Source organism: Aulonocara sp. 'chitande type north' Nkhata Bay, linkage group LG15 (genome assembly GCF_057382095.1).
Source record: "Aulonocara sp. 'chitande type north' Nkhata Bay isolate Kocher_YH1m ecotype deep benthic linkage group LG15, A_spYH_male_GT1.1, whole genome shotgun sequence".
Taxonomy (NCBI): Eukaryota; Metazoa; Chordata; class Actinopteri; order Cichliformes; family Cichlidae; genus Aulonocara; species Aulonocara sp. 'chitande type north' Nkhata Bay.
Window position 1 is genome coordinate 34,688,768 of NC_141358.1, and position 27,446 is coordinate 34,716,213.

Sequence of the window (27,446 nt, forward strand, 5' to 3'; positions counted from 1 at the left end):
ACTGATTTTACCTGAGCTATTTTTGGTGCAAACTGAATGACAGAGGATCTGTTATTTTGCAGCGCTTCATGTTGATGCTGAGGACTGCAAGGCCACATCTCAGAAGATGGGCTACTCTCAACAGGTTCAGCTGGAGTTGAGACTTGGACAGGGTGGCTTGTTCTATAGGGTTTAATGTGGTCAATACTGTATAGACTTTTTAAAGTATTTCCCTCAGCGTTTTTCAGTCTAACACATTTTCCACTGAAGTCATCAATTGTGTAGGGACCTGAAAAATCCGGTTCAAGTCTTCCTCCTTTTCGCCCACGTTTCCTCATATTTAGAAGCAGAATTTGATCCCCTACATTGTACACAACATTTTTGTACTTTTTCAGGGCCCGCTTGGCATATGCAACCTTTTGCTTGTCTTGTGACTTCGCAATGTTTTCTTGTGCAGTTTCTTTAACTGCATGTTGTGCTTCACTTTCAGACTGTACATAGTCACTGTACAATTTATTAAGAAATTAATAAATTATTAAGTAACAATTAAGTTTGAATAACATAAGTAATGTTATTAAAAACTGATAGATAAAAATTAGGCATACCTTTTTATGTTGTCATTGGTCTTTTCATCTAGACCATTCGTCTGTGGATGGTATGCTGCTGTGACACTTCTTTCAATTTGCAATAACTTGCAAAGATCAGAGTTGAGCTTCAACAGATAAGGACAAGGTTATACTGCTTATACAAGCACACAAGAAAAAAAATCTTTGACCCCAGTGAAGTAAAGTTAAAAAATGTAACTGAAAATTATTTAACACTTACTTCATTCACAAACTCTCTGCCTTGGTCTGACAAAATCCTTTTGGGGCAGCCATGTCTATATATAATGGAGCACAAGTGCTGGGCTACCTCAGATGCAGATTTCGTTTTTAATGGGAAAGCTTCAACCCATTTTGAAAAGTAGTCAGTTGCAGTAAGTATATACTGGAAGCCGCTTGAAGTTTTAGGAAGAGGTCCAGTAAGATCTATACCAATAAGTTCCCACACTTCAGACACCTATCAAGGACAAATTAATAATTTGAATAACAATTTGTATAATGTACACATTAACATTGATGGTTAAAATTAGTTGGCAAACCCTCCTGCCTTTATGAATATGAGCTACAAGCATAGTTTGATGGGTAAACGGGGCATAATATTTACCTGAATACACTGCAACGGTTGCACAGCAGTCAGTGGTTTCCCAACTTTTTGACACTGGTCACATTCCTGAATCTTTAAGGTAAAAATATTTATGGAGTTCACGTAAATGTTCAACATTCTCATTTGTAAAAAACAAAAACACTTAATGACATATTCTCTAACGAACAAACTATTTAGCAACAATAGTTTGTGTGCGTGTCTTCAAATCTCTGCCAGGCCTACGGGTTATTACTGTAATATCACTAATTAACCATATTTATTTATATTTTTAACTGATAAAATGTGCTTATTTTAAACACTATTTAACAACAGTACAAACAGTTAATACATACCCATGTTTTAATGTCAACTGTCATACCAAACCAGTAAAATCTGGAACACACTGCATTTAGCGTTTTGTGTGTGCCAGTGTGTCCTCCAATTGGAGATGAATGAAACTCATGAAATATCTTCCTGGCATCATCCATGGTTTTTACTACTCTTCTGGTTCCAACAAAGAGTTCTCCATCTGCAGTAAAACAATATATATTTAGAAATTAATTTAACCACATATATGAGTTGTTAGTATTAACAGTAAATTACTGACCCTTTTGTTTGAATTTTGAGGCATATCTTCTGAGGTTTTGCCTCTGAGCCTTGTCATATCCTGAAGGGTAGGAGCCCGCAGAAATGAACGCGTAAATCTCTTCCCACTTCTTCTCCATATCTACGAATGTCAGTAAACATTTTCTTATGAGCTTCAATATGTGCAGTTGACAATGCAAATAATTTAACTTATTAAATAACGAAATTACCGAAACAGCCTTAAAACACCGAAGCTGCGGACTCAAAAGTGTTGTGCAAATACCACGTGTCCGGTAACTTGACAGCAGACTTCACCGAATCTGCAAATTCGACAGTTTTGTGCAGAAAGCAGATAGCGACTTCACTTTAATATTGACAAACAATCACAAAGGCTTAAAAAATCAAGTATCAACGTCAATAAAAAGTACTAATACTTACTACTTACCTATTCTCCTGCAAATATGACAATGGAGTAGCGTGAAATCACAGCCGGATGCGCTTAGCTTCCCTTTTTGTGTTGTGCGCATGCGCGCACATGCTCAGGAGCTACGGGTAGGACGGTTTACGGGGTAGGAGAAATTCCCAGAACACCGGTCAGAGCAGCACGCTCTGTTTTGTGTAACTATTTTTAAATCCCTGTAGAACCGGAACCGCTAAGCTAGCGCAATAATTTTTTTTTGCATATGAAACCGGAGGAGTTGTACTTACATCTTATGCCATCAGCTTGTCCTCGGTCACGGTTTCCTTCCACATAAAGCTTTGCAAAAATTGCATAAAAAGCGCTTGCAGGAACAAAAACATAATATTCCAGAAACAGCTTTGCCATCTGATCAGCTGTTCGTAACACTTCCCACATTGAAATAGACGTCAGCGCGAACTATCGCATGTCCGCCACTTCCTGCCAGAAACCGGAAGTGACGTCATCTTCGCGGAACATGTAGTTTTTTTTACTTGTAGGCCTTAAAAACCTATACTGGTGTTTTTATAAGTCATGTTTGACTTTTCTGAATAGTTGCTGGGATGCTTAGAACTCATATTGCACTGCTGGAAATAGTTTATTTTGATGCACCTGCTGTTTTCTTTGCAAATTTGAATCATAGGATTGTTTTTTTGTTTTTCCTGCACTATATAAAAATTGCTTTATCTCCAAAATAAAACTATGAAGACACTCAAAATAAATTTCCTGTTGTTGTAAACTATTTTTTGCATTTAAAGTTTTGAGGGACAAACCTCTTAAATTTCTCCAAGTAGAAATATATGTAAAAAACAAAAATGATTTTCAATTTTTTTGTAGTTTATTGCACTTTTTTGTAATTAATGTAGTTACTATGGACTTAATGCATACATATTATTAAAATATGGGCTATAACAGTTGTATTGATGTATAGCAACTTGAAATGCTCCCAATGGCACTATAACATGTAAAAAAATAATATAAGCTCTGGCGGACTTGGTTCTATAGTAGGTCGTAAGGGTTAAATAAATATCGTCAAATAATCGAGATCTCAATTTCAGTGAAAATCATGATTATCATTTTTGCCATAATCGAGCAGCCCTATTACACAGCAGTGGGGATAAATTCATCCACTGTCTTCTACAATGACATGTGCAGCACGGTTACTTGAACGTTAGTCCAACAGAGGTCGATTATCTTGTTAATAATTTTATTTCTTCACTGCATATGACTCTGGATACTGTAGCTCCTGTGAAAAAGAGAGCCTCAAATTAAAACTACTTTCAACTCTCTGGTATAACTCTCTAACGCGCACCTTAAAGGTGATGACTTCAAATCAAATCAAATCAAATCACTTTTATTGTCACATCACATGTGCAGGTACATTGGTACAGCACATGTGAGTGAAATTCTTGTGTGCGAGCTTCACAAGCAACAGAGTTGTGCAAAATACAATAATGTAAACAAAAAATACAAGAATGGCTACATCTGAAACTAATAAATATATGTACTTCTGGATGTGTATACTAAATATTTTTCTACGTGTGTGTGTGTGTGTGTGTGTGTGTGTGTGTGTGTGTGTGTGTGTACACATATTTTACAAATTAAATAGAGTAAACAATAAATAAAATATATAAAATAAAATATACAGAGTGAGACATGTGCAAAACAGTGGCATTACTGTACAGTGTGGAGTGCATAATGTTAAAGTTCCAGTAGTGAAGCTGAGGTGTCTATGACGTGTTCAGCAGTCTGATGGCCTGATGGAAGAAGCTGTCTCAGTCTGCTGGTACGGGACCGGATGCTGCAGAACCTCCTTCCTGATGGAAGTAGTCTGAACAGTTTATGGCTGGGGTGACTGGAGTCCTTGATGATCCTCCCCACTTGAGGACGCGGCCGGGAATCCCGTCCGGACCAGTAGCTTTGCGCGCGTTCACCTTCCTGAAGCACTTCCGCACATCCTCCTCAGACACAGTGTGCGCACTGACGTCATCCGCGGTGCGCACACTGTCCGGTCTCATGGTGTTCGCTGTGTCGAATCTAGCGTAGAATACGTTTAGATCCTCACACAGAGAGGCCGTGGTCTGCGGTGTGCTGGTTTTCCCTCTAAAGTCTGTGATCGTGTTTAGTCCCTGCCACATACTCCGAGGGTTGTCAAACTGTTGCTCCACCCTGTCCCTGTACTCACGTTTGGCTGCTTTGATCGTCTTCCGGAGTTGGTAATGTGCGTGTTTGTAGTCCGATGTGTTCGCGGAGGCAAAGGCGGTGCTCCGTGCCGCCAGTGCCGCGCGAACATCTCCGTTAATCCAGGGTTTTTGATTTGGGAAGGATTTAACTGTTCTGGATGGGACGACATCTTCCACGCATTTCCTGATAAATCCGCAGACTGAGTCTGTGTATTCATCAATGTCCCTAGCAGCCACGTGAAACATTTCCCAGTCCGCGTGATCAAAACAGTCCCGCAGCGCAGACTCCGAATGGTCCGTCCAACAGTGCACCGCCCTCCGGGTTGGAGCTTCCTGTTTCAGCTTCTGCCTGTAGGCGGGCAGGAGCAGGATGGAGCGGTGATCTGATTGGCCGAATGGGGCGCGGGGGAGGGCTTTGTACACATCCCGGAAAGAGGTGTAGCAGTGGTCGAGTAGCCGATCTCCACGAGTGTTAAAATGGATGTGTTGGTGGAGTTTGGGTGAGACTTTCTTCAGGTTTCCCTTATTAAAGTCTCCGGCTGTGATAAACGCCGCCTCTGGGTGTGCGGTTTCCTCGCTGCTGATCGCGCTGTACAGTTCCCTGAGTGCTCGGTCAGTGTCGGCTTGTGGGGGAATGTAAATAGCCGTAATAATCACTGCTGTAAATTCCCTCGGTAGCCAGAATGGCCGGCACTTAATCATCAGGTACTCCAGGTCCGGTGAGCAGAAGGATTTGACCGGGTGCACGTTCGCATAATCACACCAGCTGTTGTTGATCATGAAACACACACCACCGCCTCTGCTTTTCCCAGTAAGATCCTGTGACCTGTCCGCGCGATGCACGGAGAACCCCGGTAGTTGTATTCCGGAGTCCGGTACCTTGTCTGATAGCCAGGTTTCTGTGAGGCAGATCACGCAGCAGTCCCGCATCTCTCGCTGGAATGAGATCCGTGCCCGAAGCTCGCACAGCTTGTTCTCCAGAGACTGCACATTAGCCAGTAATAAACTGGGTAACGGTGGTCTGTTAGTGCGCCGTCTCAGTCGAACCAGAACGCCAGATCTTCTCCCTCTGCGTCTGCGTTTGTGGCCTCCAGGGCCAGAGAACAAAGGCGTCTCAGGTGAGATGAATGGGGGGTCTGCAAACGGAGCGTCCGTGTTGCAAAACTTGAACTCCGGAAAGTTATAAGAAAGACCGTCTTTTATGTCCAGTAAGGTTTGTCGGTCGTACACAAGGAGACATGTGCTACTCGCGAAAAAATGAAGGAAAAGTAAAATTAAACACAGAAAAAAGCTGTTGCTTGGGGGAGCTCGCGACAAGGCTGCCATACTCGGCGCCATCTTGTTCTTGTTCAATTTGTAGGCTGGAGAGGAAATGGCGTGTCACAAATCTGGCAGATCATCATTTAGCCTGGAGAAATAGTTTGTTGCTTTATAAGAAAGCCCTCCATAAAGCTAGAACATCTTACTATTCATCACTGATTGAAGAAAATAAGAACAACCCTAGGTTTCTCTTCAGCACTGTAGCCAGGCTGTCAAAAAGTCAGAGCTCTGTTGAATCAGCCATTCCTTTAACGTTAACTAGTAATGACTTCATGAACTTCTTCACAAATAAAATTTTTACCATTAGAGAAAAAAGGACTCATAATAATCTCACAGAGATAACATTATGTACAACTACTTTCAGTACCATTAATATTCATTTAGTCTTTTTCTCCAATTGATCTTTCTGAGTTAACTCAGGGAATTACTCCCTCCCAGCCATCATCATTTCTTTTAGATCCCATTCCTGCTCAAAAAATGTTCTAACATTAATTAGTGCTTCAGTCTTTAATGTAATCAACCTATTAATTGGCTACGTACTCCAGGTCTTCAAGCTGGCAGTAGTTAAACTGTTAACTATAGCATCTTGATGCATGCTCAATCATCCAGGCAAGGAAATCCCTAAAACTTGATTCTGTTCATCTGGATGTAGCGTATTCAGTGGGAGAAACGTTTTGCCACTCATCCAGGTGACTTCTTCAGTCTCAGCTGACTGCAGGTTTCCCCAACCTTACAGTACCTTTGAACAATGACTGAAAGTAGCCCACTGTGAGCAATCTTGGAGTGTTTTTGACTACAATATGTCCTTCAACGCACATATTAAACAAATATGTAAGACTGCTTTCTTCCATTTGTGCAAGATCTCTAAAATTAGAAATGTCCTGTCTCAGAGTGACGCTGAAAAACTAGCTGATGCATTTATTACTTCCAGGCTGGACGACTGTAATTCATTATTATCAGGATGTCCAAAAACTCCCTGAAAAGCCTTCAGTTAATCCAAAATGCTGCAGCAAGAGTCCTGACAGGGACTAGAAAGAGAGAGCAGATTTCTCCTGTTTTGGCTTCCCTTCATTGGCTTCCTGTTAAATCCAGAATTGAATTCAAAATCCTGCTCCTCACATACAAGGTCTTAAATAATCAGGCCTCATCTTATCTAAATGACCTTTATAGCACTATATCACCCCACTAGAGCACTTGGCTCTCACAGTGCAGGCTTACTTGTTGTGCCTACAGTATTTGAAAGTAGAATGGGAGGGAGAGCCTTCAGTTTTCAGGCCTGTCTTCTATGGAACCAGCTTCCAGTTTGGATTCAGGAGACAGACACTATCTCTAATGTAGGATTACGCTTCAAAATTTCCTTTTTGCTAAACCATGTAGTTTCAGCATGGAGGAGGAAGTGTGATGTCTGGGGCTGTTTTGCTTGATCCAGGGTTGGTGATTTATTCAGAGTGAGAGGCACCCTGAACCAAAACAGCTACCACTGCGTTCTGCAGCGCCATGTAATACCCTCTGGTATGTGCCTAGTTGATCAGGATTCCATCCTACAGCAAGACAAGGACCCAAAATATAAGTCCAAGCTATGTCAGACCTACCTCAGTAAACAAGAACAAGATGGTAAGCTTAAAAACACGGAGTAGCCAGCACAGTCTCCAGACTTAAACCCTGGTTTGGGATGAACTGGACAGAACAGTGAAAGCAAAGTAACCTACAAGTGCCGCACATTTATGGGAACTTCAGCAACAGATATGAGAAGAACTTTGTGAAGAATATTAATGCCACAGGTGTGTTCAGCTCTTATATCTTCCAAAGGGGACTACTTTGATGAGTCAAAAGTTTAGAATACATTTTGGTCTATAAATTGATTCCATGATTTCTTATTTAACTCTAATTGCTTATTTGTACTATGTTTTCATTTCAATGTGCAATGAGAATAAAACTGCGTTATTGTCAATACAAAATTAAAAAATTGGCGTGTTCTAAAACTTTTCTGTTAGTGTATATTGATCTACTACAATTCTACTCAATACAACCTAAGATTTGCTTCAAAATGCTGTTAATTTTTTTCCTTTACAAATGTATAATTTATAATATCAGCACATATTTAGTTTATCATAATAGAAGATAATTTTTTGTGTTAATTGTAGCCAAACTCTAGATGTTATTGTTCTCAGTTTAATTTTTTTTCCTGCTAGACAGCTGAATTCTATATAGCAGTAATCAGCTTGAAGCTCATAAATTAATTTAAGCAGCAGTCATGTCCAAGCTGTCCTGCTGTTCACATTTCGTGATGATGTCCTTGTCTGATATAATCAGCATGAATCCGTTTTAATGGCATCTGCTGTCCTGTGTGATTGGCTGTCTTAAAAAGTGTGCGTACAAAATAAAGCAACTTGGCGATTAAAGTCACTAGGTTATTAACAGGAAATTACAGCACACCTAAAGCTGCTTTAGTTCTGTGTAAACTAATAACATTTCTGCTTTGGTCTTTGTCATATTTGTGTGTTTAGGTGCATACATGTGTAGGTGTCTACTGTGCACTCTCCCATGTCCCTAACTGGAAAGCATTTTAAAAGCTCCTTGTAAATTTATACAGTGCCCATCACAACTACAGTCACCTCGATGTGCTTTATATTGTAAGGTAGACCCTATAATAATACATACAGAGAGAAACCCAACAATCAGATGACCCCCTATGAGCAAGCACTTTGGCGACAGTGGGAAGGAAAAACTCCCTTTTAACAGGAAGAAACCTCCGACAGAACCAGGCTCAGGGAGGGGCGGGGCCATCTGCCGCGACCGGTTGGGGTGAGAGAAAGAAGACAGGATGAAGGACGGAACAGATCAACCAGGTCACCAGTCTTTGTCAAGGCCAACGCAGAAAGACAGACAACCATTCGCACTCACATTCACACCTATTGGCAATTTAGATTCACCCTATTGACTGCATGTCTCAGAGAAAAAGCCCGTGGCCAGTGTATTTCAACCCATTCAAACCCTTCTTGCTGTGAGGCGATAGTGCTAACTGCTGTGTCACTGTACTGTCCTTAGTGTATTATTTCAAACATTCATTTTTAACATTGTAGTCTGCTGCTGCGACCGACCAAAGCTGCTTGACCTAAAGGACAGGCAAAATTTAGCTCCTAAAAGTGGTTCAAAGCATTTTAAAGACAGAAGAACAAAAGCTTAAAAGCTTAGTAGAAAAAGTCTATAAAATAAGTGAGTTTCAGACATTTACTGAGGAAACAGCCAAACAGCCAAAAATGTAACTAATGAGATGACTAATGTCCTTGTCCTAGTGATGCTTACACTGAGATCCTCTTCCACAGGTAGAGGCTTCTCAGTCCACAAGAGCGGAAGCACTTCAGACACCTACAACCTCCACAAGTTCCGATCGTCCTCTCAGCCCCAGGCAACGTCGCGCCCAACAGACCCAAAGAGAGTCAGCAGCCAGCAGAGCAGTTTTCACACCAATTCATCAGCCTCAGGATGAAAGCCACACAGGCTCTGCAGTTCTCATTGTGGTGCTCACTCTGGCTTTGGCTGCACTCATCTTCCGCAGGATCTACCTTGCACATGAGTACAAGTTTGACTATGATTTGTGACCTTCCTCCTGAGTCAACCGCTCGTACTACCAACTCCACAGAACTTTAATTAGCTAAAGCAGAACCAGAGGTGAGGCAGTGGCTAACAGTGACTACAGCTGTCCTCTCTGCCTGTCCACAGAGGGTTCAGCCTCCACTTAGGGGGAACTTTCATTCCTCTAATCGCTAGAACACCTCCAGGGTGTCTTTAATTTAATGTGAATTTTACTTTCCAGAGCATCTTGAATTTTTGTGAATGGGAAACTTCATTGTTTGTGACCTGTTAAACCACACACACACAACATGTCCCCTTCCATAGAAATTGTCTTACAGCTGCTGACTGTTTCCAATATTGAAATAACAGAGTAACGTAAAATGACAACAACATAGGATCAGGGGCAGTTGTTGTCTCATACTAATTATTTGATCAAGAAAGCATCTGCACAAATTACATGTGCTATTATGACTTTATCATGTGTTTTATCTTCCTGCAAGGTCAGCTTGGTCACAGTGCACAGGGCTCTGTTTTAATGGTTTAAGGCTAACAACAAGCACAAAGTTAATGTGGACAATTGTTTTAATTGCACGGGGGCATTCAGACCAATCTGAATAGCAGAAGCTGCAGCTGCATCACCGTGTGTCCTGCTACTTTTAGGTGACTGTGGGGATTTAATAGACTGATGTAGAAGCTTTCCGTACACTGTAAAACATCAGTAGTTCAAACAAGGACCAAGACAAATATTAAAAAACTAAATTTCATAAATTAATCTAAATACAGTACAACAGAGCTTTAGGTTAAAAAGAGTGGACTATAACGCAGTCTATTCCTTTATAGGTATAGTGTCTTTTACAGATACCTGTACCGATATCCTGTGCTATAATCACTGTCATTTTTGTCTGTGTATTTATTTGAAAAGAATACAAAAAGAGTATTTAAAATGTTTAAACTGAGATTTTTTTCTTGATTTCCCCCAAATACAATACATTTATACTCATCTTATACAAAGTTGTCTGTGAAGATCCAATTAATACTGAATTATCAGTGCATCTAAAGATTTTGTTAGCAACTTGTGCTACTGATAAGATGATAACCCTTAGCTAAGGTACTGCATATTCCAGCAAGAAAATACTAAACAAAACAACCAAATAGTAAATATTAGAAAGGATATCTGCAGTAAAAGTTCAGGTATATAACTAAAGGCAGAGGAACTTGTGCTTGTATTGCACACTAGTGCACAGGATTTTGGTAATGTGCACCAGAATTGGTGAAGGCATGTGTAGAAATTAGCAACACTTGCTTTCAGTAAGTATTTTAAGTCAATCACAATATTAATTATTCAGCACAACAATGGTAAACCACATTCTTCACAAGTTGTCATAGCACTATAGCTCCATAGTAAAAGCCTCGAGTGTTATGTTTCTTCACTGTCATCATTGGATGTTGTCTTTGTACTATTTTCATTTAAATATAGGGTTTAAATTAATTGTTACTTTTTTGGAAATGGGGTTAAAAATTGATGAATCCTTTCAAAGTGAGGTTTAGGATTATGCTTTCTTTTCCTCTAAACTTTAACCCTTTAAAGCCTAAAAGAATTGTCCGAAAATTTGTTGAACAATCTGGGAAATATGATATACTAGATGTTAAGGGGTCAAAGGTCTTTTAGTGGCTGAAGTGTCTAATGTCTTGTACACAGAAACATTTAAGACACATTTCCATCAGAACACTACCTGCTTTGTGCTGAAGCATTTGTTATATGTTGTGCTGCCACCAAAATAGAGCCTGGAGTGTAAAGCTTCCTAGTAATCCTGTGTGACTGATCCAGTATCAGCTAAATGCATGTTTACTGAAGAACATGATCAGGGTAGACAGCTTTGTTAATCTTATTACCATAGCAATGTTTATTGATGATGTCATTTTAAGGATTACTTGCTCAAACAAGACAGTGTCTTCATAAACGTCTGCCAAACGTGCAACCAAGTGCTTACTTCCAACACAAGTATAACTGCCTGGACTCTTCACCTATCACACCAACATCACACTTTGTTTCCAACACAAACTCGCTTTTCTGTGGATTTGTAATTCCATTTGTTTCAGTATCTTTCCTCTTTCGGTACTTCTGTCACCCCAGCTGTTTCATGGTGTTCATAGCACATGTCTTTGCATTCATTTTTTGTTTGCCTTGCATTCTCTGAAGTTATTTTTCCCAGTTTTTAGACTCAGAAACTGTCTCAAGCATTTAGTATTTACCCTTTTTGATTCAACTTAGATTTAGAATTTTATCAGTCTCGTGACACTCAGAGGAACATGGAAGCAATTTAAATGTATTCTTTGCACATCAAAGGTGACAGCTTTCTGATACGTAGAACGTCTTGGCTGCATACAGATAGGTCAAAGGAAGTTGCAACAGTCTACAGGAACAAATTTGCCTCTGTAGTCTTTTTCTTCTTCAAGCAGCATCGGATACCTGCATATGTCCAGGTATTACATGTAGACATTCAAGATTTTATTATTTTTTTTATCAGTGTGCATTTTGTCAGAATTTCTTTATGACAGTCTCCTCTGTCTTTATTCCCATAGCTCTTGTACTTGGATATAAACAGAAAATAAATCAATTTCAGATGAAGGAATGTGTTTGCCATGTGCCAAGTTTTATTCTGTCTTATCCTTATTTATTACCTTATTTAGCCCCTCACAGCCCATTGTTCATCAGGGGGCTAGTTTCAGTTATTGTGCAAATGTACTGTTCATAAGGTTGGGAAAACCTGCAGTAGCTGAGACTGAAGAATCAACAGATTCAACAGAATCAACCTTTTGGGATTTTCTTACCTGAATGATCGAGCATGCATCAAGTCAAACTCTGATGATCAAGTTGACCTCTTGCAGTTGTGTGCAGGGCCTGGATCCCAGAATGTGTGACAATCAATAGATGCTCTCTCATTGTTTCACTGCCTGTTAAACTTGTTACAGTTTCCTTTGGGCATATTATCTTGCTTTTCAGGCTCTTCATGCTCAAATTGCAAGATTTTGATTAAAAACGAATCAGGGCCTTCAGGACAAAAAAGTTGTTCGATCAATGCAACGTGTCTAAATGCTTCATTCAAAACACGTCAACACCAAGTTTGTTTTTTCATTCGATAGCCATACCCTACATTTAAGAATTAAAATGGCATTATTTTATGAACATTATTTTTACACAGAAAAAATTAAAGCCAGATGACTATCAAAGTGTACAGTAAAGCCACCCACACCTTTTAAAAGCTCACCCAATATCCACTTTTTGAAGTTTTCCACAGTGAATGATCAAAGGACATATCAGATATCTAGTTTTTAGTCTTCTAAAGACATTGAATTGATGCCGTTTTTGTAGTGAAGCTATGATGCATGCCATGATGATGGTCAAAGTATGTTATAGATTAAAATCAGAAAGAACCAATCAGCTAAGTAAAGAGAAATGACAGGCCATGATTACTTTCAGAAAATTTACTTTTTTTTTCAGCTTTATTTGATAGACACAGGGAAGAAACGACAGAGAGAGAAGGGGAAAGGGTCGGACTTGAACCGGTGGACCGGCCGCTCTCATCCATATGGCACGTGATCGCCCCCTGAGCTAGAGTGCAATTTTTATTTTTAAGGGGAAAAAAATCACACTGAGGATGCCAAAGTCATGTATAAAATATGAAACGCTTGGTGTTAAGGTAAGGAATTACAAAAGGGTAAATTGAACTCCTCTATGTTCAACACTGTGTCTGTGACGGTTCTCGGTCATCCAGGTCATCGTAGTCTAAGGAGCTTGGAAAGAAAAGCGACCGCACGTTTCACCTCTCATCGGAGAAGCTTCTTCCACAATGGTATACTGCAAACTCGGCTCTCTTTGCCCGAGAGATGTCCAGTGTTGAATCATTTCTTTCAGTATTACATACAGTATTTCTTTCACAGTGTTGCATCCCCTTCCTCAAGCCTTCATACAACCTTATCAAACCTTGTCATATAAAGATGTAAAAGTAATTACAGAGACTGTGTTCAAATTTCTGTCAACATATGAAAATTAAAAATACAGATACCAATGTTAGAATAAACAGCTGTACTATCCTGATTTTATTCAATGTGTTTTTGGGTCCAACTCCTGCTATCATGGACTTTTGTAGGCTTTTCTTTTTCACATTTGAACAACATCAAAAGTTGTTTAAGGAGGACAGCCTCCATTTTTACTGTGCTTGTTTTTATTGCCTAATTGTAAAATCTACTCTTGCCAGTAGCAGTAGCAGCAGCAGTAGTGAACCCGGGCGTGCTTAAAGAAAATCATCATCTGTTTGTTTCTCCAAACACTTGATAGGATAATGCATTCTAATCATTTAAGAGCACATCGTCCTCAACACCCACAAAGACTGCTCGAAAATTTGGTGCTGAGTTGAGGTCAGATTATCTGGGAAGAAATTTACTGTAGAGAATCATGTCCTGACTGACAGTAGAGGATTTTGGCGAAACCTCTGATTTTATAATGTATATATCTCCTATTGTAAACTGAAAATGATATCGCAAATGCCGGACAGTCATACATACAGCTGACTGGAATTAATCTAAGGAGTGTAGCTCGCAAATATTGTTTTTCATTGCTATTTTTTTTTTAATATTAATACAACGATCACTCCCAGCTCGTCAGGTGTTCATTATGTTTATGTGCTTGTTTATATATTTGATTATTTCATGTGACGCTACATGTGGTCCTGAAGCTGCGCGCTCCTATCCACGAAAAGCACCTCTGGAGTTTGATGACCAATCACGGCGCTTTTCAGTCTTCACCATCAGTCTCTCTCTGCGAAGCAACTGGCGCACTCCTTCACCACAGTCTCTAGACTCAAGCTCGATTGTCTTCCTGCTTTAGACAGAAACATGGTACGGCTCACGGAGGGTGCTGCGCGTGGAAGGAAAACGTCGCTAATCGACTCTCAGCTGGACTTCTAACTCATCATGCCGCGTTACACCAGGGTCCTGCTTCTAGTTTTGTGTGTGAGTCTGATCGGGGAATGCCGGAAACACAGAAGTAGGAAAAAACGGTGGTCGGCACCGGCCGGGACTCATAAGCCAGCAAAGTAAGTTCTCTGTTTCGTTGTATTTTAAAGTAAAAGAAAAAGAAAAACAACAACAACAACAACAAAAACCCCAAATGAAATGAAACAGCAATGTGACGTAAATCTTTTTGCACGTCTAGATAATTCACTCGTGGTTCATCCATCATATTAAAACATTAGTGTGGCACTGAACAGCATATTTAAGTCTTTAGTCTTTCTTTCTACGAACACACAGAATCACAGCATTCAAGTGTAAATTCCCCGTGGCTAAATACATTTTACCAATTTGCAGTCCGGTTCATTTTTGAATGGTAACTAATTGTGTGTTTATGCAACCAAACCGTGCGTAAAAAGCAGCCACAGAACAGCAATCCGCTGTCCTCGAGCTTCGAGAAATCATCTACAGCAAAGAAAACCATGCTTGGAGATACAGCGTGTTATACAGATGTTATTTTAGTTATCAGGACTTCTGTGAAGGGAGCAGGAACGGGTCCGTGGGGGGCAAGAATTTTAGGAATTATCATTCTGCCTGTTATTTAGCTGCTATCGTTCGCTGATTGTCAGCTCTCTAACAGGAGCACTCCATGACTCTATATCCTGGATTTAATCTCTTTGGCTAACAAGATGTGCAAGTTACTGATGCTGATCGTGTAACGTCTGATTACAGACTCACGTTTCCTTTAGTTTCTTCCGTAATAATTCAGTTTCCCTTTTCATTGTTGATCTGTTGCTGATTATTCCTGATTTCACATGTGTCATAGTTCCTGTTTCCCCCCAGTTTTTGTGTGTTCTCGATTCAGTTCTGAGTTCTGATGTTATGATTTCCTTCCAGCTTCTCATTTTAAGTCTCCCCCTATGTTTAATATTATGCCCCATTGTTCATAGTTGACTTATGGATATTTCTAGTTTCTAGTCTCAGCTAGTTCCCCCTCATGTCCAGTTTGTCTTAATCACATCTTTGTGCTTTTTCCTTCCAAGCATCCCTCTTGTATATCAGCATTCTCTCTGGCTGTTTACATGTCAAGTCTACGTTCTGCACTTCCTGTCTTAATTTACCACCAGTCCCTGGTCTTGTGTGCCTTGTGCTCAGCTTAGTTTCAGTCTTGTTTCTCAGATTTAGCTCTGTTTTCTTGTGTGTTCCAGCTCCAGTTAATTATGTCACATGTGTACTTAATCCCCCAGTTTCCCTCAGTTCCTGGTCGTGTCATAAACCGTCATGCTATGTGTCTCCCCTGTGTCTCCCCTGTGTCCCTTTTGCCCATCCAGTAGTTTCTCAGGGTATTTTAATACTCGTTTTTTAATTTTATTTTTGCTGTACCTCAAACTGGGCTCTTACAGTGTTTGTGGATCATAATTATTTGGACACTTGCTAACTGCTTTTCTTCCTTCATTTTATATGTAAATAGAGTTGGTTGCAACTCATAAGGGTCACCATTCATACATGATCCATTCATACCACAAGTGACAGCAACTTAGTATAGTGTGTTATTTTGTCACCAAAATTCAGAAATGTGCATCCATCAACCTTTGCATTGCATTTAACTGTGTGACTTTAACTTGCAACAACTCACCTCCCACAAGATTTAAGAGTAAAATGTCTTTATTAATTGAGCTATTTATATGTATTAGATTTATTGTGTTATATTTTGTAACTTTGCAATATATTGTGTGATTTAATTTAGTTGACTTTTATTAATGCACAAAGTTCCTAAATATTTTTCATTTGAATATAAATATATGTCTTATAGGGAACTTGCTGGAACACCTGACACTGTTGTTATTGTAAGGCCAGGCTCTGAGACCAGGATGGAGGACAGGTGTGTAACACATTTGTCTTTTATGCCCAACATTCCAATGTTGCAATTAATTGTTCACATTTGTTTTTAACTGTGACCACAATCTTTCCATAATAATAATTATAATTATAAATGTATTCATCACACTCAATCACAATTACATTTGTAAATTTCAAGAAAAAATATTTGCAAATTAATTACGGGTCATAAAAGCAAAGTTTGAAAAGATATTAGATATTATTTTATTTTATTTATTGTTGTTTGGATAGTGTAATGGTTGTTTGTTCCTAACAGAATTATCATTGTGACCATTAATAAAACAACAGCAGTCTTTCTAGTTTAAGGGTGACAACGTCCGCATTAGTAAACAGCACACGACTTTTAGAGTCTCGTGTGGTACTACTTCTTGATTTCATCTTTACTTTCTTTGTCCTTTCTTTAGTCAGAGTTAGGAAAGCTGATGGTTTGGCCTAGTATAGACAAATTATCACATTAGGAAGTTGAGGTTTCTAGGCAACCAGGGTGACAGGTTCAGCTCACACATCGTTAGCTTCATAGCATAATTGCCTAAGTCATTGACTTAGTCAAATGACTTAGGCAATTATGCTATGAAGCTAACGACATGTAGGCAGAGGTCATTTAGTTTTAAATCATAAAGGTAATAAGTAATAATAAGCTGGTTACACAACTGAACTATTGACTTATTTTGTCACAGAGCAGTCTCCTTCTAATTTAGCCCAAATGTTCAGCTGTGAATCATCATCATGTTGGGTTCATAGAAAATGTGGTATGTGTTTTGCAATGAGTGAGGATTGTGGATGTTGTTCACCACTGCTAAATTGAAAGATCAATATGAAGGAATCATTTACTGACGAATATGAGGAGTAAGAATGATTTGAGTCATGGGCACCTGACAGTTTTTGCTTTTAGCAAACGTTCACTACTTCTTAATCCTATCTTTTAGTTCCCCTTTTTTTCTCTGTCTGGTTTTTGTCATCAGTCCTCTATCAAAGAAAGTTGTGGATGGAACTAAAAGCCGGAAGGTAAAGACCAGCCACCTCCTGCGCATTGATGAACACGATTTCACCATGAGGCCCGCATTTGCAGGTAAGCTCCAATAGCTGCTAATTTCCATCATGATAAGAGTAATGTGTTCTTGATTTCTTTAAAGACATGTGTTTTCTGAGAAATATAGAAAACCTACAGAGGCAACTGGATATGTCAGCTCAGCGCTTCACTAACATAGTCTCCCAGTCTATTTCTCCAAATTTTGTTCAACCTAAAGTCAATGTTGATACCACTCTGACTCTTTCCTTCTTGACTGACCCTTGTAACCCTTAGTTTAAAAAAGATTCATTCCATGATCACTTGTGCTCTTTAACACGTGACTCCTGTGAGACTCTCGTGCAGTCATTTAAATGAGGAAGAAGTCAAAGTGTGCACCAGCTGTTGCAGTCCCTTCTGGCTTTAAAAGTAGCGACTGCAGTGTAACTAATGAAAGAAGTGTTTAGTGTTTGAACTGCTTCTAAAATGTATATCAGAGTGTGACAGTACACAAGGTTTATCGTCAGCAGTGTATAAGGAGAGCTAATAAGGTTTCTGTGCTTATAATTAAAGCACCTGCACTGCTCCCATTGGACTGTGGTGAGACACATTTAATAGATGAACAGTAGCAGACAGTTTGGTGAAATATTTGGAATATTTCATATGACATCAATCTGCAATGTATTTATGTAGCTCCACCTTCATGACTGTCTACAAAACAGGGCAGATACACTTGTATGGATTGGTTCTATTTGTAGTATTGAGACGGTCTGGTTTTTATGTCACCAATGTCACTCTGAGGAACTCTGCAGTGGGATTTCTTTCTGGTTTTACTGTGTGTTACATTTTCATTGTCTGTGAACTGCAAAGGTTTGCATAAATGTCATCATTAGACATGGAGCATGAGGTTTGGAGTGGACATCTACGTGCATGACAATTTCTTTAGGAATGTGCGGGGACTTTATGTTCCACAGGCAATGCAATGCACTTAATATGCATGTGTTGCAAAGACTTCAAAGAAGTATAACAGGAATGATTATTCCTCCAGCTGTCTGTGTCTATGTTCGCAGCAGAGTAAAATCACTGCTTAATGCACAGGCCTAGTTGTCTAATCTAAGCACAGTCAACCAACAGTGGATTTACAGTTGTTAATCCACACAGAGTTCAGCATGGAATGGACAAAGTGTTTTCTCTCTCTATTCTGGTGAACGGACAAGATAATAATTCAAGCTCTCAAAACTAAGGCTGACTAGGAAAAATTACAGCTGCAATCTTAGATATGTGAAAAAATAAAAAGCAGTTGATTAGTATTTAAAAATGAACTCATGCTTCAGAATCAATCACATTATGTATGTAGGGAGACACTCCTTAAAATCCGCACTGCACCATTTGAATAGATAGAAACAAAGGAAAGATTGATGGAGGGGTTTGGTTTTTTGGTTTGGGTTTGGTCAATTTAGCACACAAAAGAACTAGATAAATAGCAGCCCCACATGTGCTGAGGCACAGGATTAAGATAAGATAAGATAAGATAACCTTTATTAGTCCCACACGTGGGAAATTTGTTTTGTCACAGCAGGAAGTGGACAGTGCAAAAGTTATGAGGCAAAAATTAGAATACAATAAGAATAAATACAGTACACAACTGTACAGAATAGAATAAAATAAAATACTATATACAGTAGAATAAAATAAAATAAATATACAATAAGATAAAAATAGAATACAAATACAAATACTATATACAACTGAGTAAAAATACAACGATGACAGAAAGGATTATTGCACTTAGTATTATTGCATATGTATGGATGTGTGTGCTTGATCAGTTAAAGTCTTTGTTGTGGAGTCTGACAGCAGTGGGGAGGAAAGACCTGCGAAATCTCTCCGTCCCACACCGTGGGTGCCGCAGTCTCCCACTGAAGGAGCTGCTCAGTGCTGTCACAGTCTGCTGCATGGGGTGGGAGATGTTGTCCAACAGGGATGACAGCTTAGCCGCCGTTCTCCTGTCACTCACCACCTCCACTGGGTCCAGAGGGCATCCTAGAACAGAGCTGGCCCTTCGGATCACCCTGTTCAGCAGGGGTCAATAATAGTGGGACACCCCCACTAGGGCTTAAATACCTTGGACTCTCCAACAATTGCCCTTAAATCTGAAGAAGCTTTTTGGATACGAGGTGAAATGTCTTCAAGAAACTTAAAGAAGTCCAGTCGCTTTTCTTTCCAAGGTCCTTAGAGCTCCATAGGCCATACAGCAAAAGTATTTTTCCCTATGACATGAGCTGAAATTTACTGATGATAATGGAGAAATGAAAACGAAAGGCTCATCCCAAGAAACAAACTTGTAAAAGCATATGCGTTACTACTACTAATAAAATCTGTTTAATAATTTTACTTCACTGAGGAGATGATGGAGCGGGTCAATGCTGGGCTCAGATCTACCCCCCGTCCCAATCCCTTTTTGTCCCCCATAAACCCCCCACCAGAGCGGCCAAAGGTTCGCCATCGAGCCCCACCCTCAACAGAGCAATCGAAGTCACATTGCCCAGCCTCGCCCCCCTTAGTTCCTCTTCATGCCCTGTCTCCGCAGTCTGATGCGTGATGTGTGAAGGGTCCGGGCTGTGAGGATTATGGCAGTGATGACTTTTCCCAGGAGAAGCTGGGACCCTGTTTACTAGAAGGTTTTAAAATTTCTGTACTTTTAGGTGACAGGAGACATGTGGCCTGGTCAAAACACAGAGAGCTGCACTCTAAAAGATCTTTAAACATAGTAAACATACCTTGTGTGCCACAGACTGCTCCCAAACACGAGGGGACAAGTAATACCTCTAAAACACTTAAGTTGGCTTTATTAAACATTAGATCTCTAGCTGGGAAAACATTTTTAATTAATGATTTAATCACTGAGCACAGCCTTGATTTTATGTTTTTAACTGAAACTTGGTTGGACCAAAGTAACAGTGGAGCTGTTCTCATCGAGACGACCCCTCCTAACTACAGTTTTATCAGTGAGGTCAGGGCGAGCAGGAGAGGAGGAGGGGTTGCTGTCTTATTTAATGAATCATTTCAATGTAAGCAGCTATCTCCTGGAAGTTTTCAGTCTTTTGAATATGTGGCTTTACAGCTGAAGGCCCCATCCAAAGTTGTGTTTCTTAATGTTTACAGGCCTCCCAAATACTGCACAGACTTTTTTAATGACCTCAGTGAACTGCTGTCTGTGATCTGTATTGATTTTGACTGTGTAATTATTGCTGGGGATTTTAACATTCATGTGGACAACCCTCAGGACAAAGGGACTAAAGACCTGAGTAACACTCTGGGCAACTTTGGGCTGACTCAGCATGTAACAGAGGCCACACATAATAGAGGACACACTCTTGACCTACTGATCTCCAAAGGCCTTACACTGGCTGCCTGTCCGTCAGAGGATAGACTTTAAAGTTCTGATGCTGGCCTATAAAGCTCTGAATGGTTTAGGACCAAAATACATCAATGACCTCCTGACCCAGTATGAACCATCCAGATCCCTCAGGTCATCTGGATCCGGTCTTTTATCAGTTCCCAGAGTCAGAACCAGACACGGAGAAGCTGCATTCAGCTTTTATGCTCCTTATATCTGGAACAAACTCCCAGAAAGCCTCAGATCAGCTGAAACACTCAGTTTATTTAAATCCAGGTTGAAGACTCACCTGTTCTCAGCTGCATTTGAATAAAGCACCAAATCCACACTTTAAGCTTAAATTTCAAAACTTACATTTAACTACTGATTTTATCTACTGTTCTGATTTTATCTGTTTTGATTTTATATACTGTTTTGTTTGTTTGTTTGTTTGTTTGTTAATTAGTTAGTTAGTTTATTTGCTTGTTTTAATCAATTTTAAATCATGCTTTTTATTTGTTCTTGTTTCTAATGTCTCTGTAAAGCACTTTGAATCACCTTGTTGTTGAATTGTGCTATACAAATAAACTTGCCTTGCCTTGCCTCTAGAATGAGCAAATGTTAGTCTACTAGTTGACTAGACTTTCCTTATCTTTACAAAAAAGATTACACAGTTGTATGACTCCAATCTAACAGCAACAGTAACTGAAAACGTATATATGTTTATGTATTTTTAAAATTTTAAACAAAAGTTAAACTAACAGGAAATGCAAACCCTGGTTCCCCTGGGTGAAAACCTATCACGCCAACACTGTGGCACATTTTGTACATACTGTTTTGTGATCTCAAACATGTATTTGTGACAAATATACCAAAAAATAAGAAATCAAACACATTTCCACAGCACGAATGTAGCATGATGGATCCATAGTGATGATGCACTTTTGATTTGTGGGCAAATCCACACATAGGACACTTCATGCAACTATCTCATCAGTCTATAAATGTTTGGAAGAAGAACGGATACCTGCTTTACATTCTCAGTAATTTATTGAACATGAAAACTTGTATTCGTCCTCTGGATAGACCACCGCTATTTCCTTGTCACTCTGTTTGGCTCAAAATGGACTTTGACTGTAGCCAGAAATTAGGCAATCCTGCTCCAAAAGCACTGCTAGCTGAGGCTTTTTCTCTGCAGGCATCTAGTGTTATGTCAGCTGAAGGGGCGTGTCTTCAGGAGGAGTTATAGTGAGTCCAGAACGTGACATGTGACATATGATGTGAGTAAGAGAGGGGAGAACACTGACAGCTGGAGCTGGGCACGAGTTACTATCCCTTCTTCCAGGTAGCAGCTTTGCTGTGCAACCAGTTATGTAAGGCTGACTCTCTCACTGCTGCAGAGATTAACAACACCACAGCAGCCAATGTGACTTTCATACAGAAACGACAGACTGCTGTGTGAATTTGTTTCTATCTGTTATGAGCCTGCTAGGATACTCTTCCATATCCCTCTAAATCCCAGACTGGCCTTAAATATAATCATCTCATCAGCTAAACAACACAGAGGAACAAACATGAGAATGCTGTGTTCTGCCTAACTCAACCTTTCATGTGAAATTACCAGTTATTACTACTGGCTTTAACGGGATACTCCAGCCTGTTATTCTAGGATTGTGTAAGGAATGCACTGAAAGCAAGTTTGCAGATCATAAGAGTGACTGCATCACATCTGATGTCACATTTCTATTGAAATCAAAGAAGATCTTAGCACACTTAGTTTGTGTCATCAGAAACAAACAGTTAGACACTTACCCATTCATGAGACAATATGCTATAGTTATGAAAGCCAAAAGTTCTTGTCTGTTGTGGAATTTCAGCTGCTCAACACTTTGGGGCCCTCACTGGCTTCTTTTTTTTAAAATTTCAAAATGTACCCAATAATTTCAGTGGGAACTGTAGGCAGGCATGCTGTTTTGCCATGGGGCCATGTTGTTGGATGTCCAGTTTGTCATCATCTTACTGATATAAGCATGGAAAAAAATGCCTGTGCATAGTTCAGTTTTATTGTTGCCTTTACAGATGTGCAAGTTACCAAATGTGCATTAGTGCACCATAGACCTTACCCCTCAGGATTCGGTGTCCATCGTTTTCAACATGTCTTCGTTTAGGTCAGACCAGAGTCTGGCCAAAAGGAAGACATTTTCAGGACAGTGTTCAACTTTGAGATCTTGTGTTTTCCTGCTGGAGTTTAAACTTGCATTTGTGGATGCAGTGACAAACTGTGTTCATAAGCAATAGTTTATAGAAGAGTTTCTGAGTCAATATAGATCTAGGTCGCTTCTTAAAGCTGTTGTCAAGGCTCCACTGTGTGGTGTTGAGAGTAGGGCCCAAATGCAGGATTCACAAAGCAAGATTTAAAATTCAAAAGGAGCTTTACTGCTGAGAACTTCAAAGTAAACATAACATAAAGCAGGAACAAATAATCTGACGAGAGGCACCTAACTGGAGGCACACAGCGAGAGACACAGCTTGAGGGTGGACGTGACAAATAACAGAAGCAAACCGAGGCTTTAAATAAACAAGAGGTGATTATGTCAGAGTGCCAACACCTGCAAACACAGCTGAATTGAATCTGACTAATTAAACAAGGGGAAGCAAAACCAAATATAATGCACACAAGATGAGGGACTGTCAAAATAAAACTAACACTGCAACCAAGACTATGACATAGAAACTGGACACAGTTTAACAGGGACCATGGAGACAAGACAGAAAGATACAGGGACATTATGGGGGAACAAGAAAGGTAAATAAAAAAGGAGACAAGACTGACATGTCACAGGAGACAGTGACGACAAAACAAAAAGACGAAGCTGGGACAGACTGGACACGACAAATATATAACATAATAAAATAAGAAACCAAAATCTTAAAACAGAACTCAGATGCACTACAAAATATTATACTCAAAACTAAATATTACAAAATTTGACCATAAGTCATCTTTTAAATCCAAAAGAAAGAAGAATGAGTCTACAACAAAAACTTAAAACACTGGATCAGCGACCCTGGACCATGACAGCAGTGCTACCTGCTAGCCAATTATTTCAGCTTGACCTTTATGCACAGATTTTTCTTGATTCTCTAAGAATTTGTACTATAGATGATGAAATCTAGTTTTTTTGCAGTTTGGCAATGAGAAATACTATTATTTACTGGTTAAACTTTTTGTATAGGCCTTGTTCAGTCTTTTGAATTATGATGAACTATTACTATTAATTACTTACTTATTAAGGTCAAGGTGAACTTAATAAGGTAGCGTGTTTCCTGGGCTTGTAATCATTGTCTTAGCATCTTTGAAATATGTTAACAACAAATTTAAAATTTGTTTGCAGGATTTCAAATGTCAGTGACAATCTGGTTACTTTTTCCATTTTATTATTTCAGTTGAATATAGAGAATATTAGAAAATCATCTGTACCTCTTTTTATTTACAGTATGCACAGGGTTCTAACTTTTTGGATAAAGTTTCAAAAGCAATGTGATTTTAATAGATGTCTTCACTATTATTAATTTGTAAATAGCTTTTTAAGTGTGCTTATTCCTCTGTGCACAGATATGCGCCTGCACAGTTTCTATCCTTGGGCAATAAAGACTAAAGACAATAATGAAAGTACTTTAGGTTCTACTTATTCTCATTGTCTTATTTCCAGTGTTGTAATATACTATTTACAGAGGTGGGAGGTAATGAAGTATTTGAACTGTACTGTAATTTTTACTTTTACTCCCTTAATTTTTTAAGAAGTATCTGTAATTTCTACTCCTTACATTTTCAAAACAGACTTGTTACCTTTGGTTTAATGTGTTATTTTAACTTTAAAAATCACGGTGATTTGAGCCTAAACAGTAACACAGAAGACAGTCCCGTTCATGTATTAATCACCAAGGGTGAAAGGGATGTGCCATAGTCAGAGGTTAAAGTGGGCCAGTGTTTATTTATTCATTTATTATCATTGTTATTATTTTATTTTATTTTTTGGCACAATACCAGAACAACTGCATGTTTCCATAAACTGCAGTTGCAGTACCAGCTAGTCCTATAGAAGAAGAGTGAACATAAAGTGGCAGGTAATTTCAAATGGGTCATTGCATTTTTTCATGTTGAGAAGGTAGACTGTGCTATTGAAAGGTTGCATGAAAATACTTTGCAGGTTACTGCACAATAAACAGGTTAGTTTGCTGTACTGTGACAGATTCAAAGTAAAGAATAGTGTGTCGGACTGGTGCACAGTAGTTGTGGTGCTCATGGTCAGTTAGGTACATAAAGGCTAGCAGTGATTAAGTTGAAGTTAAACTGATGATGTTGAGATTCATTCAGTAAATTCAGAATCAGAATACTTTGATAATTCCTAAGGAAATTATGTGGGTTACTGTTGCTCCAAGATAACAACAGTAACAGACTGAACTAATGAAATAATACAATATATTACAGTAAGAAATATAAGAAATAGCGCTAATATATATACAAATAGCTCAATTATAAATATCCAGAATATTACAGAGATTAAATATATAACAGACATTTACTCTAAACTGTAAAACGTTGTTATTTGTTATTTTACTGTAGAACATATGCAAAAGAGTGTGTAACTATTGCACTGTGTACTGTGCATTAGATGGAGGAGTTGTACAGAGATATTCACATGCAGGAATGATTTCCTGTGATGTTAAGTGGTGCATTATGGGTAATCTAAGTCTCCCACTGAACATGCTCCTGTGACTGGCCAGCACATCATGGAGTGAGTCGGAGGTATTGTCCAACATTGTCCTTGTCTTGGACAACATCTGCGTCTCCGAGTCCAGCTCCGTCCCCACAACATTACTGGCCTTGTCGTCAGTTTATTGAGTCTGTTGGCATCTGCAACCCTCAACCTGCTGCTCCAGCATGCAACAGCATAGAGGATGGCAGCGGCCACAACAGACTGATAGAAAATCCTGAGCACTGTCCAAAAGATGTTCAAAGTCCTCAGAGACGACTCTGGCCCTTCCTGTAGAGTGCAGTGGTGTTTTTAACCCAGTCCAGTTCATTATCTATGTGTACTTATCTATCTAGTATTTATAGTCCTCCACAATGTCTACATCGATCCCCTGGATTAAAACAGGGGTCACGGGTTTCCTGGTCCTCCTAAAGTCTGCAGTCAAGTCTTTGGTCATTGTCACATTGAGCTGCAGATGATTCTGCTCGTGCTATCTTCAGAAAACTTCTGAAGATGGCAGGTCTCTGTGCAGTGGCTGAAGTCTGTGGTGTAGTGGGTGAAGAGGAAGGGGGAGAGGATGGTCCCTTGTGGTGCCCTTGTGTTGCTGATAACCTTGTCAGAAACACAGTGTTGAAGATGCACACATTGTGGTTTTCCTGTTAGATAATCAACAATCCAGGACACAAGAGACACATCCACCTACATCGCTGTCAGCTTATCACCCAGAAGGATTAGTCTGATGGCATTGAATGCACTGGAAAAGTCGAAAAACATGACCCTCACAGTGCTCGCTGGCTGGTCCAGATGGGTGTAGACACGACTGAGTAGGTAGATGATGGTGTCCTCAGCTCCTCTGAAGTGAAGGGGATCCTGATGTGGTCTGACTATAGGTCGCTGGTCAAGGATGAGTCTTTCCAAGGTCTTCATGATGTGGGAAGTCAGTGCCACAGGCCTGTAATCCTGGGACCACTGGAACATGGCGTCTTTGGTACAGGGACAAGGCATGACATCTTCCACAGCACTGGGACCCTCTGCAGACTCATACTCAACATGAACAGTTTATGAAAGACTCGACAAAGCCTTGAGAACATGAGGACTCACCCCGTCTGGTCAGCAAACTTGCCTGAGTGGAGTCTCCTCATTTGCCTCTGAACCTGGTCGTTAGTGTGATAGGTGGGGGAGGGGTGTCAGGACTCAAAAAGGAGGCAACGATGCAGTGTTGAGAGGGAGGGAGAGACAGTGGTGTGGCTACAGGCAAGTCAGTAGGGGGCTGAGCATTCACTGCAGTGTTGAATCTGTTGAAAAGCACATTCTACCCGTTGGCTCTGTCCTCACCACCCCCAGCTCCCCTGCTGTTGGATGGCTTGAATCCAGTGATTGTCTTTGTAACAAACCCACAGCAGACTCGGGTGCACCTTCATGCTTTGCAGCATCATTTATTTGCTGGTTGCTGTATACACACAGTTGGCTGCAGCTCTCTTTCGCTGCCAGCCACACACACTGACAACAACAACAGTACTGCAGGGCCCAGTACCATATTTAAGTGATTGCGGATGCCGTGCAGGTATGTCCACCTTCCCTGCATGACACCGCAGGCTATGCCCCACCACAGTCTTCATGCCACTCCACACCTCTCTCATGCTGTTCTGCTGTTCTGTTATTCAACCTTACCAGCTGTAGAGTGTATAATATAAAGCATAAACAGTGTACTGTCCGTGTAGAGGATGGAAATCAGCCAGGACACCTCATGAAACATCTGCTCATACAGTGGGGCAAAAAAGTATTTAGTCAGCCACCGATTGTGCAAGTTCCCCTACTTAAAATGATGACAGAGGTCAGTAATTTGCACCAGAGGTACACTTCAACTGTGAGAGACAGAATGTGAAAAAAAAATCCATGAATCCACATGGTAGGATTTGTAAAGAATTTATTCGTAAATCAGGGTGGAAAATAAGTATTTGGTCAATAACAAAAATACAACTCAATACTTTGTAACATAACCTTTGTTGGCAATAACAGAGGTCAAACGTTTACTATAGGTCTTTACCAGGTTTGCACACACAGTAGCTGGTATTTTGGCCCATTCCTCCATGCAGATCTTCTCGAGAGC

The 27,446-nt window shown here is 39.8% G+C and overlaps 2 protein-coding genes across 3 annotated transcripts in view; both read left to right on the top strand.

Moving 5' to 3' along the window:
- Positions 1-11,994, top strand: part of ube2j1 (ubiquitin-conjugating enzyme E2, J1) — a 39,621-nt gene extending 27,627 nt beyond the window's left edge. For both annotated transcript variants that reach the window (XM_086263064.1, XM_086263063.1), the window contains one exon: positions 9,036-11,994. In XM_086263064.1, coding sequence (XP_086119190.1) covers positions 9,036-9,311 — 276 coding nt within the window. In that variant the 3' untranslated portion in view covers positions 9,312-11,994. The remainder of the gene's footprint in view (positions 1-9,035) is intronic.
- Positions 11,995-14,115: 2,121 nt separating this feature from the next.
- Positions 14,116-27,446, top strand: part of LOC147313488 (gamma-aminobutyric acid receptor subunit rho-2-like) — a 32,724-nt gene continuing 19,393 nt past the window's right edge. Inside the window, exons 1-3 of the mRNA XM_086263071.1 lie at positions 14,116-14,381; positions 16,109-16,177; positions 17,157-17,263. Of these exons, the coding sequence (XP_086119197.1) occupies positions 14,260-14,381; positions 16,109-16,177; positions 17,157-17,263 (298 nt within the window). The 5' untranslated portion in view covers positions 14,116-14,259. The remainder of the gene's footprint in view (positions 14,382-16,108; positions 16,178-17,156; positions 17,264-27,446) is intronic.